The 22009-nt window shown below is 34.6% G+C and overlaps 1 protein-coding gene across 1 annotated transcript in view; it reads right to left on the reverse strand.

The window, feature by feature from the left end:
* Nucleotides 1–22009, reverse strand: part of MDGA2 (MAM domain containing glycosylphosphatidylinositol anchor 2) — an 850755-nt gene that overhangs the window by 259788 nt on the left and 568958 nt on the right. Inside the window, exon 6 of the mRNA XM_047075663.1 lies at nt 16120–16389. Coding sequence (XP_046931619.1) covers nt 16120–16389 — 270 coding nt within the window. The remainder of the gene's footprint in view (nt 1–16119; nt 16390–22009) is intronic.

Here is a 22009-nt window from a genome sequence, read left to right on the forward strand (position 1 = left end):
AATTCTAAATAACCCTTGCATCAAAGAAAAAAAAATCATAGTGGAAATTATAAAGTATTTCAATCTGAATGATAATAAAAACATTACAAATCAAGACTCACCAGATGTAGTTAATACTATGTTTATAGGGAGATAAACACACACACATATATATATGTACATATATATATGTTTATAGGGAGATAAACACACACACACATATATATATGTACATATATATGTGTTTATAGGGAGATAAACACACACACATATATATATGTACATATACATATTTAATTATATATATATATATATATATATACACACACACACACACACATATATATGTACATATATATTTAATTATAGCAATGTTAAACGAATAAAATTCACAATTTAAAAAACATACTCAGTTTCATAGGGAAAAAATCTTGAAAAAGAAATAGACATTTTAATAGTCTCGTATTTATCACAGTAACTTAATCTATAATTGAAAATCTCTGTACAAAGAATCTATGAGCCCTGAAGGCTTCTCCTGAGAATTCTTTTCTAAATAATTAAGGAGAAAATAACACTGATTTTACATAAACTTAAGATGGCCAAAAAGAAAAAAAAATGTTTTCTGACTTGTTTTTTTTAATATCTTTTTTGGTACTGAAAATCCCTCCCCATTTTTAAATATTGGCTTGTTTGTTGTTTTATTACTGAGTTGTAAGAGTTATTTCTATAATCAGGATATAAGTTATTTGCATGCTTATGTGGGGAGAGTAATTTCTCCCAATTTCTGGCTTATTTTCTTAACAGTGTATTTTTTTAAGTTTATTTATTTATTTAATTTTGAGAGAGACAGATACAGTATGAGTTGGGGAGGGGCTGAGAGAGAGGGAGAGAGAATCTCTTGCAAGCTCTGCACAGTGAGCACAGAGACTGATGTGGGGTTGGATCTCACGAAGCTGTGAGATCATGACCCAAGCTGAAACCAGAAGTCAGATGCTTAATGGATTGAGGCACTCAGGCACCCTTTAATAAGTGTTTTGTTGTTGTTGTTGTTGTTGTTGTTGTTGTTGTTTTATAAATAGAAGTTTTTAGCATTTCATAAAACCCAATTTTTTATGGTAAGTTTTGTTCTTTAAAAATGTATTAAGAATATGTCATCAGAGAATAATGACAGTTTCATTTCATTTATAATCCATAGGGTTTTATTTCTTTTTCTTGTCTTATTTCACTGGTGGAAACTGCAGAAGGTATAATTTTGAACAGATGTGGCAACAATGGACATCATTCTCTTGGCAGTCTTAGGAAGGGAAGTATTCAGTATTTTACTATTATGTATTACCTTAGCTGCAGGGTTTTGTAGTTGTGTTTGATTAGGTTTAACTGTCGCCTTGTATTTATAAAATTGATGTTAAACTTTACCAAAAGTTTTTCTGTATCAATTGAACTATTAGTTTTCACTTTAATTTGTAATGCAGTATTTGCATTAATTGCTATTTGTTTGGGTTTTAAATGTGTATTTATTTATTTTGAGAGAGAGAGTGTAAGAGTGGGGGAGGGACAGAGAGAATGAGAGAGAGAGAGAGAGAGGAAAGAGAGAGAAAGAGAGAGTATCCCAAGCAGGCTCCATGCTCAGTGTGGAGCCTGATACAGGGCTGAATCTCACAAACATGAGATCATGACCTAGCCAACATCAAAAGTTGGACACTCATCCAACTGAGCCACCAGGGGCCCCCATTAAATGCTACCTGAATGTTAAACCAACATGCATTTCTTGTATACAATACTTGATAATTCTGTATTATCCTGTTTATATATTGGTGGAATTGATTTGATAATATATTTATGGTATTTTTGTGTCTGTGGTTATGAAGTCTAGTGGTATTTAATTTTCATTTCTTATAATAAAGTACTGCCTTTTTTCACTACCAGGGATATGGTGGCCTTATAATATGAGTTGGAAACTGTTTCGTCCTCTTTGACCTTATGAGTTGTTTGAATGGGTATAGGACTGCTATTATTTATTCCTATATGTTTAATGGAGGTCATTAGTGAAGTCAACTGGCCATGTTTTCTCTTTTGGAATTTTGAAATAATGAATTCAGGTTCTTTAATTAATATTTAGAATATGAATAATGTAAATAAATTTGAAAATATTTCTTATGTTAAATTTGATGAATTGTGCTTTTCAATAAACCTATATTGGCATAAAGTTGTTCATAAAACTCCTTCATTGTCTTTTTAAGTTTGTAAATTCTGTAGTAATGCCACTTCTTTCATTCCTGATGATAGTAACTTGTATTTTATCTATTATTTTTTTGATCAGTCCTTTTGGAATTTATCAACTTTATTAATGTTATCCAAGAACATATTTTTAGCGTTTTTTCTTTGTCATTTTTCCATATTTTATTGAAATATACTCTTTTTAAATTATTTTCTTTCTTCTCCTTTGGGTTTGATTTCTGTATGTCTCACATATTCTTTGTTCCCCTAGTCCTCTTTTCTTGTTTTATCAGCATGATTCAATTATTTCATAGCATTTAGCACTCATTAAAAATTCTTAGCTAATTATGCATAGAAGAATATAATTAAAATGTCAGCAGTAAACATTGCATTTAATGGTGTAGTACTTAAAACTTTCCCCTGGGGATTGGAAAAAAGAGAATGATGTGTAATATTCTACTTCTATTGCACATGTAATTTGGATATCTTTGGCAATAAACCAAGTCAACAAACAGATATAAAATATGTAAGCATTAAAGGAAGAACTATACCTTTCATTATTTGAAGTGAACATGATTGTATACATAGAAAATTTAAAGAATCTAAGACAAATTATTATAGTCAGTACGTGACTATAGTAAGGTTGAGTAATGCAAAGTCATTATACAAAATAATTTGCATTGCTATATACCAACATGAAATAAATTGGTAAATAAATAAATAAATAAATAAATAAATAAATAAATTTATTTACTAAAAATAAATCTAACAGATGTTTAAGACCATTCCTCTGAACATTACAAACTTTTTTGAAAGAAATTAAAAACCAGTAATGAAGTAGTAGACAATGTTGATAGATTGGAATATTTGTATATTCAACTCAATCCAAATAAAATTTTCAAAGTAATTTATGGAGGAGGAGTGAAGTAAAAATTAAGCTGCCTATAAAATGTATATGGAAACACACAGGGCCAAGAATAGCCAAGGCAATCTTGAAAAAAAGAAAAAAAAAGCCAGAATACTTACACTACTAGATTTTAAAGATCAATATCATGTTATACTAATTGAGATACGATAGTATTAGCACAGGTATAAACAAAAACCAATAGAAAAGACATGGGTCCAAGAAACACATCCACATGTATCTGTTACTTTTATGTATGACAAAGGTGACACTGCAGTATAATGGAAGGAATGGTCAATTACACAGGTGGTAATGAGTTAACCAGGAATTGAAATTGAAAAAAAAATTACCTTATTCCTACCTCAAACTACATATAAAAGTCAATTTGAAATGAACTAAAGATTAAAGCTGTAGGTAACATAATGAAACTTCTAGCAGAAAACATAGGAGAGTATATTTTTATTATATGAGGTTTGGAAAAGATTTCTTAAGTAGGACACAAAATGCATTATCCTTAAAAAATGTTTTTGATAGTTTAGACTGTCAAAATTAAGACTTATGCATGATAGGACAACATTAAGATTGTGAAAAGGCAAGCATTAAGTAAGAGGAACTATTTTTCAATAAATATATTCAATAAATGACATATCAAAATCCGCAAAGAACTCTACAAATAAAAAAGGAAAAATACAACCCAGAAGGTGTGGGAGGGGGAGCCTTAGGGACTGGTGCATGACCACATTAATCAGAGACCTTCCCCACTGAGACAAGACCCTGTGTCCAGTTACCCGTATAAGGAGGACTGGTCTAACACCAAGGACAAGACATGCAGGGTTGCCAGTGAGGATGCTACTGCTGATACCCATGGGGAGAGCCTTTAATGCCAGAACTATCTCAATTTCTGACTGAAGAACCATCAGCTAAATTAGGAGTTCTACACAGGCTTCCCACTTTTATGGAAACTCTCAGGTAGGAAAAAATTCTGAAATCAGGGGTATGCATTTGGAAAATGCCCAATCATTCAATCGTTAGGTAGGGGCATGGGGTCCAACGATGCTCTGCAATCTCTGGCCATATTGTCATCAGGCCCACATGGGGGAGGGCAAAAGACTGGAAAAAGTGATTGTCAAAAAGTTAATCCAACGGTCAAAACCATTTGAAGAGTTGTTTGACTTGTCCATCATTAGATAAATGTAACTTAAAACCACGGTATGACTCCATAGCACCAATAGAGTGCTTAAAATAAAAATATAGACAATATCAAGTGTTGACAAGGTGTGGTACAAACAGAATGCTTGTACAAGTGTAAATTGGAGAATCTGGTATTAGATATTAATATTCTCTTATCCTACAATTCTTAGGTATATCTATTAAAGAAATGCATTCAGGAGTGCTTGGTTGGCTCAGTCAGTTGAGCGACCAACTCTGGATTTCTGCTCAGGTAATGATCCCACTGTTAGTGGGATCGAGCCATGCATGGGGCTCTGCACTGATGGTGTACAGCCAGCTTGAGATTTTCTCTCCCTCACTCTCTACCCCTACCCCTACTTATGCACAAACATGTGCTAGCTCTCTCTCAAATAAATAAACTTTAAAGATAAATTTAGGGGCACCCGGGTGGCTCAGCTGGTTAAGCATCCTACTCTGGATTTCATCTCAGGTCATGATCTCATAGTTCATGAGTTCAAGCCCCATGTCAGGCTCCACACTGGCAGTGTGGAGTCTGCTTGAGATTCTCTCTCTCTCCCCCTCTCTCTCTCTCTCTCTCTCTCCCTTTTTCTGTTTCTCCCCAGATGCTCTCTCTCTCAAAGTAAATAAACTTTAAAAACAATTAAAAAATAAAAAATAAAAATAAATTTAAATAAATATTCATATGTTTACCAAAAGATTGGTACAAAAATATTCTGAGCATAACTATGCATACAAAGGTGTCAAACTAGAAATAAAAGTTCATAAATATTCAAATAATCTCATTATATGCATACAAGGGAACATTACATTATGATGAAAATAAAAAGGCTCTTGCCACACACAGAAGCCTATGAATCTTACAAACATAATATTGGGATAGAAATCTAGATACAAATTGCATTTTATAGTTCTTTTTAAGTTTAAAAGAGCAAAACTAACCTAAGAAGTTCAAAGTCAAAATAGAGGTTGTGAAAGAGGACTAAGAGGAAAGCTTCTTGATGGCTATTAATTCTCTGCTTCTCAGTCTGAGGGCTGGTGACATACATACGCTCACTCTGTGAAAGTTCATTAAGCTATATACTTATAACTTCCACCATTTCTGTTATATTTAATAAAAAGTAAAAATAAAGTAATATCTTAGACCTCATTTTTAAGATAGTGCTTTAATATATTCAGATTATATCATCAGCAAGCAGGGGGGTATTATATGATAATAGAGTATTAAAACTAATAAAATCACAGGGATCCTGAGTCTAGAATTCCAATACTATGAGAGGAGAAGAATTACTGAACCATAACCTTTCTATCTAAGTGAATATCTTCATTTATTTCTCTGAGCACTCACACTAAATAAACTCCCAAATTAATAGACCAACTACAATCTGTTACATGCCTCCCTTTTGAGTTTTTCTACATCTGTCAAAGGAAATTAATAGCCAGTGTGAAATGAAATGAATTACACTAGGAACAATCCTTCAAAAACAAGCTTCTGTAAATAAAGTTAGCATTTAACTTGTACTGTAAGAAGGAGCCATATTATGACATTTTACATTGTCTTTATATCACACACACACACACACACACACACACCACACCAGAATAATCAGGGGAACGTTTAGGAAGGAAATTGATAAAGGCAACATAAATATCCATTTTTTCATTTTCCATTATGTTGGTTTCAAGTCTTGGATAACCTGACAGGATATCTTCTAGTGCTACGGGAAGCACACAGATTTTACAGTATTTGGACTGCCCATAAATGACAATATTGTGTTCATGGACTCCATGGGCTCAATGAATGAAAGGGGGAGGAAGCACATTTTAGAAGCCTAAAAAATAGCCTATAATAGTTCTTACTCTTACAGTAAAAAGTAGGTTTCAAAAATTAGAAATCACATAAAAATCTTTAACAAATGAGGTGAGAAATGTTAGTGAATGGAGTACAGAGCTTCAGAGGAAAGAGTCTGAAGACATGGACTAGGTGAATAATTGAGACTGAGAGAGATCATTATAACCCAGGAGATAGGAGCTGATGACCATGGGCCAAAGAGAAAAGGTACTGTTCTAAGTTCCCAGTAAGCACTTCCCATGTGGGCAAGATGACAGCTTCTTCCCAAGATGACTCTACAGAGAAACAGGACTGTCAGGCTAAGGAGTACTGACATCTGCAGTTCTAAGAGATATGTCAAAAGTCATTACAATCTGATATTAATACTGTATCAAAATGCACAGTGTTCTTTGGAATTAATTCCGTTTTTTCTTTGCTTTTGTTGTGTGTGCATGTATATAGTTTTATGCATTTTTCAGATTGGTTTTAAGGGAAACCAATTAAGGTCAGAGTTTATGAACAGCATTGCTATTTACCCTTAGGATAATTATTTTTTGTCGAGGCTGTCCAGGGCATTGTAGGTTCAGCAGCATTCCTGGCCTTTACCTTTTAGATACCAATAGCATGCTACCACTCCTGGCCATGACAATCAAGAATGTCTCAGTAAACTGCCAAATGACCCCTAAAAGGAAATACTGCCTCCAACTGAGAACCACTGACCTAAGCCGATAAATAAAATGCCACCTCCCTCTCTCTCTCTCTCTCTCTCTCTCTCTCTCTTTTTGCATTGGGTTCCCATCATCCACTGTATCATGGCTGAAACAAACCAAAAACCAAAAACTAAAACCAAAAACAAAACAATATATAAAATGCCTTCAAAGAAACTGATTAAAATTTTTTTTAAATAATGTTATTTGAATGAGATTCTTCTTTTCTATTAGCAGGTATTAACTTTTATGTATTTATTTATTTTTATTTTTAAAATTTATTTTATTTTTAATTTTTAAATGTTCATTTATTTTTGAGAGAGAGTGTGTCGGAGCATAAATGGGGGAGGGGCAGAGAGCGAGGAAGACAGAGAATCTGGAGCAGGCTCCAGGTTCTGAGCTGTCAGCACAGAGCCCTACGCAGGGCTCATACTCAATAACCACGAGGTAATGACCTGAGCCCAAGTTGGACACCTAACCGCCTGAGCCAGCAGGCACCTCTATTTATTTATTTTTAATGTTTTTTTTTTATTATTTTTGAGAAAGAGAGAGAGGTAGAGCACAAGCTGGGGAGGGGCAGAGATAGAGAAGGAAACACAGAATCCATAGCAGGCTCCAGGCTCCGAGCTGTCAGTACAGGGCCCCGTGCAGGGCTCAAACTCACAAACCATGGGCCAAAACCTGATGCAAAGTCAGAAGTTCAACCGGCTGAACCACGCAGGCGCCCCAGCATGTATCGACTTTTAAGGCACTACTACCAATTGGCAAGTTTCTTTTTGGATAAATATGAGAGACTCCATCTACTACGGAGGACAGTGTAAGTTTTTAATGAAGTAAACATGTATAACTAAGCTGTCTGTGCATCATTATGTAAACATAATAAGACTATACAATATCTAGACAAACTTTTTTCACTTGAATTTATATTTTATGATAATTCCTCATATGTTATTTCTATGAACAAAGATAAGTTAGATATATCCTATTTATGAAAAGAAACTGAGCTATCATCTATATTCAGATGAGAACTACTGGATGTGGTAATTTTCATATTTTGTGTAGCCCAGATTAATTTTTTAAAAAATAATAATGAAACCATTTCAGAGCTATAAAACATAATACAATAAAATCTTCTCTGGTGTTTTGGGGAGATGTAATTACTACAGAATATTAAATTGGGAAAACAGAAATAGAGCATTTAATCTACATGAATAATTAGAACACCTGCACACGGCAGACAGCTTTGCTCTTGAAGAATGTTAAAGACTGTTTTTCTACAATTTCAGCTTTTATCATTATAGTTTTTATTGATGACAGATCACGAAAGAGAACTACTGACTACTGAAAATTTAATTTGATTAATCTCAATGCTTGGGAAGTGCAATGACCTTATTATTGGAAATTCAGAAATACTTTATTTTTAGAAACACATAGAAACCTAAATTGAATCAATTTTTTATGGAAAATTGTCAATTCTGACTTACTTTCTGGTCAAGAGCTTGAGATAAATAACTTTCAGTAAAAACAATGAACACACTTTTTTTAAGTATAGGTAACTTGTTTTGTTCCTCATTTATACTGCATGCTTTATTTGTTCAATTATTTTGTATCTTCTATGATTCAATTGGTCTCAAAATGAATAGAAATTCTTCAAAATTCTTGTCCAGTAATTTTTAAAAGAGCCATTAGAAGTAAACGAGTCATGTTAAGTCCTTCACAATTCAGTATTACTTAGAAAATCATAAACTATAAACACTGTGTTGGTTAGAATTTGAAGTATGCCTACCATCACCACAGAAAAAAAGTGCTAACAAAAACAATTTTCTCCAATCAAAAACAATTATATATCTGGGAAGAAAACAGTGCAATTAGGAAGAACTCTATATAGTGTTGGGAATTTTTTTTCCATAAATACAAACATATATTCAATTCACAAACCAGAAAGAATACCTAGTAACTCTCTGGCAAGACAAGAATACAGGAAACAATAAAGGATATTAGTCAGTTAAATTTGGGGGCTGGGGAATGGAATATATATGTATATGTGTGTGTATATATATACATATTTAATTTATATAATTAATAATTTATTAATTATAGCATATATAAATATATAAATTATATTATATAAATACAATATATTATATAAATAATTATATTTATATATAATATAATATATTATATATTAATATATTATATATATTATATATTATATTATATATATGTATATTAAATTTGGCTAAATTTTGAAAGGCACAATGGTACCTTGGTTAAGACAGTGGCCCTGGAACCACATTGTATGGGTTTTGAATCTTTGCTGCTTAAATAAGGCTTGTTGGGTGGAAGTTACTTAACTGTTCCCTCTTCAGTTTTACTTTTCTTTAAAATGGAAATAGTATTTTTTACCTCATGAGTATTTTGGAATTATTAAAAAGTTAATGTATACAGTATGCCTGGTAGCTTGGAACATAACTATTACTATTACCTAAATGGAACTGATAAACTCAACTGCTCACAATTTTTTTCCTCATAGAATTTTAGAACTATAAAATTTTTTGTAATAAGCCTAAAGATCATTTTTAAGTGTTATGAGCACTAATATTTGATGTATTTCCACTAAATGTGCTTAATATTACAATTCAGATTTTTAGAGAGAACTCAGTCATTTCATGTGGATACACTTTAGGTAAATCAACACATTTCAGTATAGAAGGTTATGATGTTCCTGGAGGTTACAGTATATTTCTGTACAGTTAGGAAACTGTAAATTCACGCCTCACTGAATACATATTGACTTCCTCCATAAAGGTTAAATCTATTTCAATATTGACAACCTATTTTTTCTCTTTCCATATTAGAAATCTGAGATCATAGCCAACAAAAAAAGGCTGGGATATTTCTAAAATTAAAAAAAAAAACTGTTTACAATATCACTTAGCAGAGGCCAGGTTTCAAGATAGGGGCTGATAAAATTAAGGAGAAATTGGGAAAAAAAAAATAAGAGGCATAAGTGAGTTTTGAGGCAGCATGGGAGTATGATGTGAAGAATATGGTTTGTGGAGTATGCCACATATTGGGGTGCCTATTTAAAACCATGTCTGCAGATTATTTGACACTGCTCCCTTTCATTCCCTCCGGAAACAGACCAGCCTTTATCACTGCCTCGAATAGAATGCAGTAATGACACCACATGACTTTGGAACCCAAGTTAAAAGAATCCACACAGCACTCGGGACTTTTGTCCTGGGATCCGGTAGAATTCTAGCTACCATGAGCCCTCCATGTGGAGAAAGCATGCAAAGAGACTATTGAGAGTGAAGGACAGAGACTGAGCTAAAGAACTCAGCTGTTTAAATTTTTTAGTCTAGGCAACAGATATTTGAATGAAAAGCCTTGAAGATGATCCCAGCACTAGCCGCTTTCAAAATGCAATCATAGGAGACCCTAAATTTTTTAGCCGAGGTTTTCAAACCCCAGAGTTGTGAGCAAAGCAAATGTCAGCTACTGTTTCAAGCTACTGTTTGGGGGTGGCTTATTACATTGCAATAAATCATCGGAACAATGTGGCCTTTTAAATGAGCTAGTCATATCACACAGATGTTTAGTAGGATTTAACATGTATATAAAGTCCCTAACTTACATTAATAACATTTAGTACATAATTAGGATATCAAAGGGAGACAGATGTCTGAAGAAATGTTTAATATAAGCCATTAAACTTATAAAATAGATCTATTTACTCAACATATATTTATTGAGCATCTATGATATGCTGGGTAATTTTCTAGGTTCTAGGGATACATTACTGAATAAGACAACAGATAAATTCTTTGTCCCCATAGTCTCATCAAACAGACAAACAATAAATAAAGATACGTATAAGACAACTCCAGGTAGTTATGTAATAAGAAGAAACAACAAATCATGCAAGGGGATTAGGGGTAGGTTATCTCAGAGAGGGTAGTCAAAGACCTCCCAGAAGACAGTATTTGAAAATTAACATTTTAGGCCAAACGAACAGTAAATGTTCAAGTCCCGAGTTGTGAAAAGGAAAAAGAAGAATAATGAGTATAAAGTATAGTGGGTAAAGAGGGGCAAGAAATGATGAGGAGGAATCTGAATTCCATTTTAGGTGAAATTCCACTTTAGGGAAAGTCATGGGAGGAGTTTCTAATAGTAGAATGAGATAATGCCAATCACTCTGTCTCTTGTATGAATGGGTGGCTGTTGACAAACACCCATGCCCTCTTATTCCTGAGCACACAGTAAGAAGACATTTCCCAGCCTTCATGCCATTGCATGTCACTGGGCATGACTATGCACCTAAGATCTAGCCAATAGAATGTGAGTGGAACTAATGCAGACCTGCTCCATAAAAATCTCCCATGTGTGCTCATTCAAACTCCTTCCCACTTCCAGCCAAGAGGGATGGAGGTATTACTCAGAGAAGCCTTAGGAGCCACAGATTGAAGATGGCAGAGATATCATCAACCTAGGTGCCTGAATGACTGCATGGATCAGACTCTCCATTTCTACCTGTACCCACCCACCCCCACCCCATACACACACATACCAATTACACACACAACACTCTCACCAACATTATCGACTAGGAAATGCTTGAACTCTTTCATGAGAAACATCTATAGTGTTTCTGTTTTCAGTAAATACATTTATAGGTCTATTTGTTAAAAGCCTAGTCTACTTTATTTACTACAGTGGATAAAAGAGGGGCTTCTAAAAGCAAAGCTGGAGTGGAAAGATGAAAGAAAAGGCTATTTTAATAAACTAGGGGAGATACATTGATAGTTTACACAAGGGTAGTAATGGTGAACTTGGTAACATATGCCCAGATTCAGAGTACAGTTTGAAGATAGAGACCAACGTAGCAGACAAACGACCTGTCTATTTCATCTCAATCCTACTGAGGAGGCTTTTCATGGGAACAGATGGAGCTCTGAAGTACTTTCCCTGAAAAGGTACCTGATACATCTGAGGAAGCCAAAACTTGTGTGGGCAATAGGGTAGCTACACTGGAATTTGTGTGCTCTCCCAGAGATCACTGGTGAACATTTCCATTAAATGGATGTGAGTCACAGAGAAAGAGAAATAGCACAGACTTGTCTTGGGCTCTCTTTAGTTGGCTGCCCAGAGGAAAGCGAGAAGCCTTCAGCAGAAAGGAGGAAAGGACACAGCATAAGAGGTTGTGCTCAGGGAATGTGGCACATTAAGGGGCTCTTGGGAGATTCCATCACTAGAGCTCAATCCTTAATCCACATAAATATACATCTCTTCTAGATAGAGGAATCTCCCAAGAGTCCCTTAATGTGCCACATAAGAAAGACAAATGTTTTATATAGAGAAGACCTCTCTACCCCACCACAAGCCAGGGAGGTCAGAATCTGGCGATCAGGTCAGTGGTGGAATGGGTAGTCAGGAGGGTGGTAGATAAACAGACAAAGATGAAGAAGTCAATATACATCCCTTCTGCTTTCCCATTGCAAGTCTCCAACCTAATGTGGACCCAAGCTGAGCAGGAGAGAAATTTTTGCATTAAATCAGGCTTAGAATTTTACTAGTATTTTGGATAATGCATCCAGAAACCCTGAACTAAATGTGTGCTTGTGGTTTGAATGAACTGTAAGACTCTCTCCATTTCTAATAATGAGGATAAGGGTCAGGAGATATGCTGACTTTTCTTCTTGAAATGGGAAGATTAAGCCACTGAATAACATTTAAAGAGACCATAGGAAACTAAAATACAATAATGTCTTGATCGTGTTATGAACCATGCTTGTTCAACACGGTGGTTCAATTCATGACATATGAAAATCATGGAAATGACATATTGAAAAGGAGCTTGGAAAGCAGTGGGCCCAGGCCATCCTGCTTCCCTTCTGACTCGGGAAAAATGTGGCTCCATCATGACAACTTCTTAAAGAATAAGAAAAGGCATTGCAGCTATATTTATAAATATCTAACAAAATATTAAAGCATATGACATTCCTCTTCAGTTTTGAGCATGTTATCTACAAGAAGTTCTTTCTACATTATTTAAAGTGTTTTCTATTAAAATAAAGAAACACAACAAATGACAATTCAGAAATGTTTCTAGAGTTTTATTCCTGTCTTCACCCCATGCTCTTATTTGTTCCATGAATATTCTCCAATGGTAATGGGAATTCTACACACAAAATATCCCTGTGCTTGCTCAAAATTCTGGTCTATGGATCTTGATTTCATTGCAGATAAGAATGTGTGTGTGTGGGGGGGGAGGGGGAACCTAGAGCTTCGTGTTTACTGTATCCATAACACAGTTAATCTGAGACACTGCAGAGGTCTACAAATTCAGAAGACTCGAAAATAATTTCTTTGATATAATGAAAACCATTTTCTTTAACTGTATTTCTTGGCCATGGTGGCAGGAATCACATGCCTCACATTACCATAGCAGTTTTCTCCCCACATGTAATCTAGGACCCATTAACAAAGGCTATTTCTCTACTCAGTATGATTTTAGACAAATCTCGTCAAATTGACTTTATGAATTATGTGAATGCCATTGCTGAGAGGTTCCACTGGCAATACATTGTGGCTCTGCACACATGCACTTCAGATAAATTAAAAGTTTAAAATGTATGAATTGGGGATATACATGTTTAGGTCACTCCCATCAAAGTTGGAAATTGTCTTTTGTAAGAACATGGATTAAAACTGCTAGATGGAATGGGGAAGAGCAGATCACTCTCTGAGCATCTATGTGCTGTGGATTGTAGTCCCTCACAGAGGGGGCCTGAGAAACACAAATATTTTATGCCAGATATTTTGCCAGTTGTATAGGAATTCAATGCACTTGCAGATGATCCTCTGGTCAAACTATATTTAATGCATCATTTTTCTCTAGTGAATTCCCCTCCTTGAAAAAATAGTGGAATGAAAGATTCTACATTGCATCCATGAGTCTTAAGGATAGTTTTGCAATGATTTAATGAGTGTCAAATTTTTATAGCAATATTTGATAACATTATTTCATGAGTATTTGGGAAAGCATGTGCTTAAAAGCAAACAAATAAAAATGGGAATAATAAACATGATGATATGTACAGTTTCTTTTCTTTCTTTCTTTCTTTCTTTCTTTCTTTCTTTCTTTCTTTCTTTCTCTCTCTCTCTCTCTCTCTCTTTCTTTCTTTCTTTCTTTCTTTCTTTCTTTCTTTCTTTCTTTCTCCTTCCTCCCTTCCTTCCTTCCTTCCTTCCTTCCTTCCTTCCTTCCTTCCTTCCTTTTCTTGAAATTTGGAGTGGCCGGAGAATCTGGTTACTCAGTGAGACCAGGCTTAGAGAAGTCCATGCCAGCAATATTGATATCCAAGTTAGGAAGGTTAGGATACTTCCATTTATGGACCCTGTATTTTTATTCATTTCCATGTGTTATTCCTTTGTATTCTTATCTTTCTTACAGAATTGTGAACCCCTGTGAGGGTAGTCACTGATTTTTGTAGTTACCCCCATGCATCCCTTACAAATTTGCTGAGTTGTTAGCATATGGTAGTCATCCAGTAGAAGTTTCTGAAATCAAACAGCTGAAGTAAAGATCACATTTCATTTGTTTTAAAATCCCTATTACGTTCACCTTCAAACACTTCTAAAATCAGAATGTATCTCACATTCAATATTCTCTTATGATTGCTATCAACACGGCAAAGCAATGATGATCTAACTTGAGAGAAAATCAGAGACCACATTTCTCTGTAATTCTGGATTATAAATGTCCTTAATGATAAAGAAAGATGTATGGAAAACCATAGTCAACAAAGAATGGGATTGAAACAGTTGGGTTGGTTCTGAGTGTGAAATTTTAGGAATAATTTAATCAACTTGTTTTTCTTTTACTTTCCTTTATATACATAGTAAATGGTTGATACATGGCTTAAAAGAAAATCTAAGTATATACAGATCTGAAACACTGCTTTCAGTAACATTGTATCTCATAAGAAAACACTGTGGTAGCTTAATTGACATTACACTTTACTTCATAGTGATACATAAAATAAAGGTCCATCTTGCAATTACTAAACATTGTACAGCCTACAATTTGGTAGCAGATAGTGCATTTTTCATAGTGCTTCATTTACATCTAACACCTTGCAATATTTTGAATAGAGTATATTTTTGGTCAAGTACCATTTTTCTGAGAATTGGATAAGAACAGATAGCTACGGTCCCTAAAGCCACTGCAACCCACGTTCACAAAATTACAAATGTTAATATCAATACATTCAATTATGTTTTGCTTCTATTACAATCCTTGATCATGAGAAACTTCCATTTGCCTGTGAGGCAAGTCCTCTTGGGCATGTGAATATCTATTTTAAATTTAGAGGCATTGGTGTCCATCCTCCATCCTAACCCAGGACCATGCCAGGTGAGACATGAAGAAACACAATCTCCTTGCACAGTAACTTAACATCCTCCAACCTGCAGGGATAGCATCTCCTTTATATATAGTACCAACACACCAGCTGGCAGCAGCCACACTAGAACATCAACGCTAATGTCAACTTCATGACCCACCTTTTATGTCAATTCCTCAAATAAATTTGTTGGACTTTTCCATGTCTTTCTCTAATCTCTATCTGTTAAAACTTCCCAGCCTCTACAAACTGATGTAAACACGATTAGATATTTCCTAACAACCTCAGCCAGCAGTTACTGTAATTTTTTTTATGTCTATAGCTTTTGCTTATGTCTCCCCAACGCTGGATCACAGGGCTATTAAGTGAGGTATTTTATTTTCACTGACAGTATAATCCTTGAGTGCAAGGTAATGTTTTGTAGATCTCTATATAATCCTACAATTTACAATTTAGAGCTCCGCTTGTAATAGGGATTCAATAAATGTTTATTAAACATTAAATTGATACATGTATTAAACTTCTAAACTGATATGCAATCTTTAAAATAATGATTAACTCTCTATGCCACATTTGTGTTTTCATGAATTTTTTTTTCTAAAAACACATTATAAAAACTATTCAGTGGAATAGTTTCATAGTATCACTAAGACTATGTTATGAAAACCATTCGATGCAAATATAAAGAAAGCATGGTTATTAAGATTCAGAAATTTTAGTTGCCATTTAGAATTAGACATCATTCATCAACTATAAATAATTTTCTATGTATATTACACATACATGCAACATTTGAGGAAATGTTTTCATACCAAACGTTATTTGCTTTGTGATAGCCTCGCTAACACAGAAATCTATGTGGTAACATTCTCTAGGCCAACTTACCTCTCACAATGATGTTGGTGGACTTTTTTGCAGGGTTTCCCACATTATTATTGGCGATGCAGCTGTAAGTACCGGCATCTTCTGAGGTGATGGCAGGTATGGTCAACGTTCCTCCATTCAAAACTGTCTTTTCAGGCAGAGTCCCAAAGGACCTGACCCAGGTGAGAGTGGGCACAGGCTCTCCTCCTGTCGTAACACATACTAATGTTATGGCCTCTCCAGGATTTACAACTATAGGGTCATCCACCAAGAGTTTAATTGACGGAGATGCTAAAAGACATAAACAAACAAACAAACAAAAAAAAACATGCACTATTTAGATCTCCTACAACTGGAATTCAACAGCATGCTTTATATTTATTCAAACAATTAAAATGGCATATTCTTTTCTTTTGCCAAAATCTTACTGTATAATCAAGTTTAAACCAGATATAATGGTTACATATTTTAATTACATGGCATAAACCTGTAGAAGTGCACTAAGAATCTTACACAGAGAGAGAGGACTTAAAATTTATGTATTCCTGGATTATTGTTCCAAAATTAGAATGACAAGAAAGATTAAGGTTTTTAAGTAAAAATCCCTTTCTCTTTTAATACTGACAATCATTATTTGTTTTTGTTCTCCCAGGTACAAATATTGCAGCTGTTTAGTCCTTGTATTTTCATAAGGAAGATCATCAATTATTTAATTTGTGGATCATTCTGAGGTGCTATGATATATTTTTGTGCCTGAACCCAACTGAATAAGAGATAAAGGCATAGATCATTCCAGTCTTTCACCAAGCAGTGGGCCTGGTTCTTGATCTTGAAAGGAATAACAAATCATCTAATTCTAATGCAGTCCCCATACTTCATCTCTAACCTCTCCATTCACAAAAGGTCTAAGACAGTGAGTTTGCATAACTGCTTTAAAACAAACAAATGAGAGCTCAAACATAGTCGCCAAACTGTGACTCCTGCCACCCTAATGTTCAGGTTATATAATAATCTCCCCAGTGAAAATAATTCCCTTGCAAACTTTCACGTTAAAAAATATAAAGATAGGGGCGCCTGGGTGGCGCAGTCGGTTAAGCGTCCGACTTCAGCCAGGTCACGATCTCGCGGTCCGTGAGTTCGAGCCCCGCGTCGGGCTCTGGGCTGATGGCTCAGAGCCTGGAGCCTGTTTCCGATTCTGTGTCTCCCTCTCTCTCTGCCCCTCCCCCGTTCATGCTCTGTCTCTCTCTGTCCCAAAAATAAATAAACGTTAAAAAAAAAAATAAAATAAAGATAAATATCCATTCAAAAAATGCTGTGTTAGACTTTTCACCAAACACTCAAAATAGAAACAGCACAAAAACTATCTGTGTTCACATGCAGCACTTTTTTCTGCTTACAATGAAGTGCTGCCCTACACAACGCAGCCCTAAATGAAGACGGGGGAATGCAGTATGCTGGTGTCTGATCTTACATAAGCAGAAATATTTTATACCAAAGTTAAAACTGTATTGTAAATCCACATCAAAAACACATGAAATATTCAACTGTAAAGTATAATTTTTTTTAACTATTAACTTCAACTTAGAGTAGAGAGTGATTTTCTCAGAATAAAAGGCAAACTTGTGTGGTCCAATATTGTCTTTCCTTGTTAAAACAAAATAAAGCCAAAAAACAGACATGAACAAGAAAACAATTCCATATTATTATTATGGTTCTGTGGGATGGGCACAAATTGCCTGGGTAACATTTTTAAACATGATTTTTTGAATGTTGGTTCTTCTAACATCATTTTAAGTAATATGGAAGTTTTTCAAAGTGTCTTAATAGCCCATGTGAGGTGTTTATTTGAAATTATAAAGATTTATGATTAAAACTGGAAAACTCACATAGTGAAAATAATATGCAAAAGGCACTGCAGTTTAGTACAAAAGAAAGTTCTGTCAAAGAGTTATATAATATTACTATTTAAATATTTTAAAAATAGATATTATGTCTAATTATCAATATATTGCCATGAAAAAGTAAAAGAAATCCCCATAGCTGAATGTGAGGTAAATAGCATAATCTCACAAGGGTATTTAGTTAAAGTATAATTCTAGAGATTCCAACTTTTATATCATGCTAACACAGTTCATTTGTTTTACATCATATTTTAGTAAAATTTAAAGTCCCAAGGCTTAACAGCCATTAACAGCATACGTTTGGACTATGGAAATATACAATGGTGACATTAACTCAAGAAATATTTGCCCCTGAAATCGACTTGTATAAAGATGAGCTTCTATTAGTTTCTATTAAAGAAAAAAGCTCAAGAAAATTCCAAAGTTCAGAAATATAATACATATATAACAAGACCACTGTTTTACCTATAAAGCACTATATAGAACTATATCCACTGTCTTATTTTTTTAAAAATCCTTTCTTTCCCAAATCTGAATTGAAAAAAGAATATTGTCCAACTTAGATTTGTTGAAGATGGCATTCATTTTTCTGATTATCCCTGATATTAAAAATACCCCAAGAAGAACACAATAATGGCAAATGATTTCAAGACTTTAAGAATATTCATATATATGTTAACATCAAAATTTTCCAGCTTTAAATACTGAAAAGGTAAGAGGTGAAATTACTGTCATTTTGTTTTAGTGTCTTACTTTTGATTTTATAAGTATCAGTTTTTTTAAACTATGAGGTTTTGCTTAAGAACCTCAGAGGCATTAGAATTCACTAGGCTTAAGTGTAAAGCATGTCTTAGAGAAAAAAAAATTAAAATGGGAAGACTTAAAAATATTTTTTCTATTATCAAATGTATTTTTAGAGATTTCTTATTGGAAGGATCCTTTGCTAATTTGGAGGTTTATAAAAGAGTAATGCAATATATCCTGGGCTATTTACTCCCTTTTTACAGGTTTCCATAGCCCCCATATTTTTCCCTTTCATATTACATTGTATAATATTAGCCAGGCTATCAGAACTGCTCTTGAGCCAGATGTAGTGTGGTGGTTCTATTATCTGAGTGATTCCATTATCCATTAAGTGGTGGGGTGTTTGAGTGGTAAGAGACACGTGGGTTAAAATCTTGACTGTGCTATTATTTAATAGCTGTTTGAACTTGGACAAGTTCTTTTACTTCTTGGTGACTCAATTTCTCATTGTTGAGATGGAGGAAAGCAATTGCTAACAAGCTTATAGCTTTGAGATGCTTTAAAATGTCTAAAGTGTTTACAACAATGTCTAGGATAAAATATCCACTGAAAAACTGATATCCTCTGTTACTATTTTTGTTACCACTATCATAGCCAGGTCCAACACTTAGCACATAATAGGTACTTAATAAGTACTAGAAAGGCAAATCAATAAGGGAGCAAATTAATAAATGAGTGACTGGTGTGAAAAATTTAGTCACTATAAAATTCAACTGTTCTATTTTATTCTGATGCATATGGCTGAGATATTTTAGGATCATTTTGACTTTTGGAGGTTTTATACCATGTCATATAAAACACATTTAAAGACATACACATTTTAAGCAAACATGATTAAGCATTTATTAATATTTTAAATAATTTTCAATTTATAATTTGAAACTATTATTTTTCAAAATTCAACATTTTCACAGGAATTTTCAAAGCTTATGAGCAAAAATTATTATATGTATTTCATCATCCACCTTGTGAGTGAATGCTATTTGTTTCACAGTGTCCTTAAATTGTCCAACCATCCTGAGTCTGTGCATTATAAGCTTATTATTTTTCAAAATTCAACATTTTCACAGGACTTTTCAAAGCTTATGAGCAAAAATTATTATACGTATTTCATCATCCACCTTGTGAGTGAATGCTATTTGTTTCACAGTGTCCTTAAATTGTCCAACCATCCTGAGTCTGTGCATTATAAGATTCCTCTTTAGCACTTATATAGGTAGACAGGAAATGAGAAAGATAAATCTCATTACACTAAATCATGTAAGTAGCTGAGTGTTCAGTAAATGACTATAGCATGTGTTGGTCAAATTACCGCATCACTATATCAATACAAACATGGAAGGCCACAGAGGTCATCAGTCTCCTTCTTACTACGACAAAACTGCAGTGTCCTAAAACATATTGCAAGATCTAGACATCCATACATTCTTCACAGCAACATCTGAGAGACAGATTACCATTTTCAGCTCATTGTTAAGTAATAAAGAAATTAAACATGAAGATTGAAAAAGGGACAAGAGAAACACTGAATGGACAATATAAGTTTTATTTGGGATGTTCATGAAACCAAAGCAAAAAGCAGAAAAAATGAAATACATACAATAAACAAAGGAAAATTTCCAAATTAAGTGAAATTTAATAGAGTATTTGAAACATGTTTTTAGTTATTACCAACGCCTGACTCAAATTACATAAAAATAATTCCAACTAAGTCAGCTTTTAACATAGCACACACATAGATACCACCAGCTATAAAAATTCTGTGTATATGCAGGGCTTATAAATAACTGTGGTGCCATTCAGATTTTCAGAAAGGTAATCTTGCCAGCACTTAATTATGGCAAGCATGGGTTACCATAGGAGTTGTCACAGAGATGTGACTGTCCTCTTCAACATCAGTATGCCAACATTCTAGCATGACTGATGTGCTCTGTGGTAGGAATCTGACTGATTGACTGATTGATAGATAAATTATTGGTCCTGGGAGAAATGTGATGAAGTAGGATAACAAAAAGAGAGAGAGAGAGAGAGAGAGAGAGAGAGAGAGAGAGAGAGAGAGAGAGAGAAAGAGAAAGGAACGAAGAGGAAGAGAGGAAAAACCAGTCTGTTGTCCCTATTTTCCAAAATCCTAAACATTTAATAGAGTTTCAATAACTGCAGTGTGGAAAATATATTTTAGGAAATATCTTTGATAAAGGGAATTCTGGCCATATTCCCTTCAGTTCCTCTTCTGGCAAACAAAAAGAATAGTTTTCTTGGGCTGAGCAACAGACACTTCAGAGGGTTCCAGACAGAGAGAGGACTGGCCTCTTGGTTCACACACCGAATCCCAAACAGCTGGATATTCAAGAGCAGAGTATCTGTGTATCCCTTCTTGGTTTGAGGTCACTGAGTGTGACCAGTTAGATAAACGAGGACACAGTGAATCTCATGGGAAAAGCTCCATGCCTCAGGGGAGTGGTCTTCAGCCCCACGATGGTGGAATGGAAGAACAGAGACACCTCAACTAGCATGGTCTTTGTCTTAGTTTGAGTCTTTCCAAAAATAGGTCGTGATATATGTAGTTAACTTGAGTGCAGATGCAAGGAATCATACTGAAGGAGCAGAAAAGGGGGGAAAGGAAAGGGGGAAAAGCCAGTAAAGGAGCACTAACAAGCTGGTCATCTTTGTGGGAAGCCTGGGTCCCCGCTGATTGGAACCCTGGGAGAGACTATGGAGAACAGACCTCAAAGCTCTCCTTGTGAAGAGCAAGAAGGCTGTGTGGGGTGTTGTCTACTACCTCCCATCCCTCATTAGTTGAGGATTATTCTGTGGTTCTTAACTTTCCAACCTCATGCTTTGGCTGAACACATTGCTGAGTCCAGAGAAAGTCCTTAGAGAGAAGAGTACTGAATGTGGAACCTGTCGAAAGAAACTTCAGCAACCTCCACAACATGCTAAGAAGAGAAGGCAGGGCTTTCACAGTATCTGCTAGAATATCCTTCGATGTATCAGTGATAAATACGTGGCTATGTGGAGATAATATGAAAGAAATAGAGAAAGAAAGAATAACAAATGAATGGGTGGTGAGTAGAGGCACCTTTATCCATAAGGATACAGGCACAAAACAAAATGAATAAGAACATGGTATAAATTGAAGGAAGGGAGATAAAAGTATATATGATTAACTTTCTGCTTCTGTTCTATGGCCCTACATTTTCTAAACT

Source organism: Lynx rufus, unplaced genomic scaffold (genome assembly GCF_022079265.1).
Source record: "Lynx rufus isolate CCGP_SWC_20201006 ecotype Redwood Valley unplaced genomic scaffold, mLynRuf1.p SCAF_13, whole genome shotgun sequence".
NCBI lineage: Eukaryota > Metazoa > Chordata > Mammalia > Carnivora > Felidae > Lynx > Lynx rufus.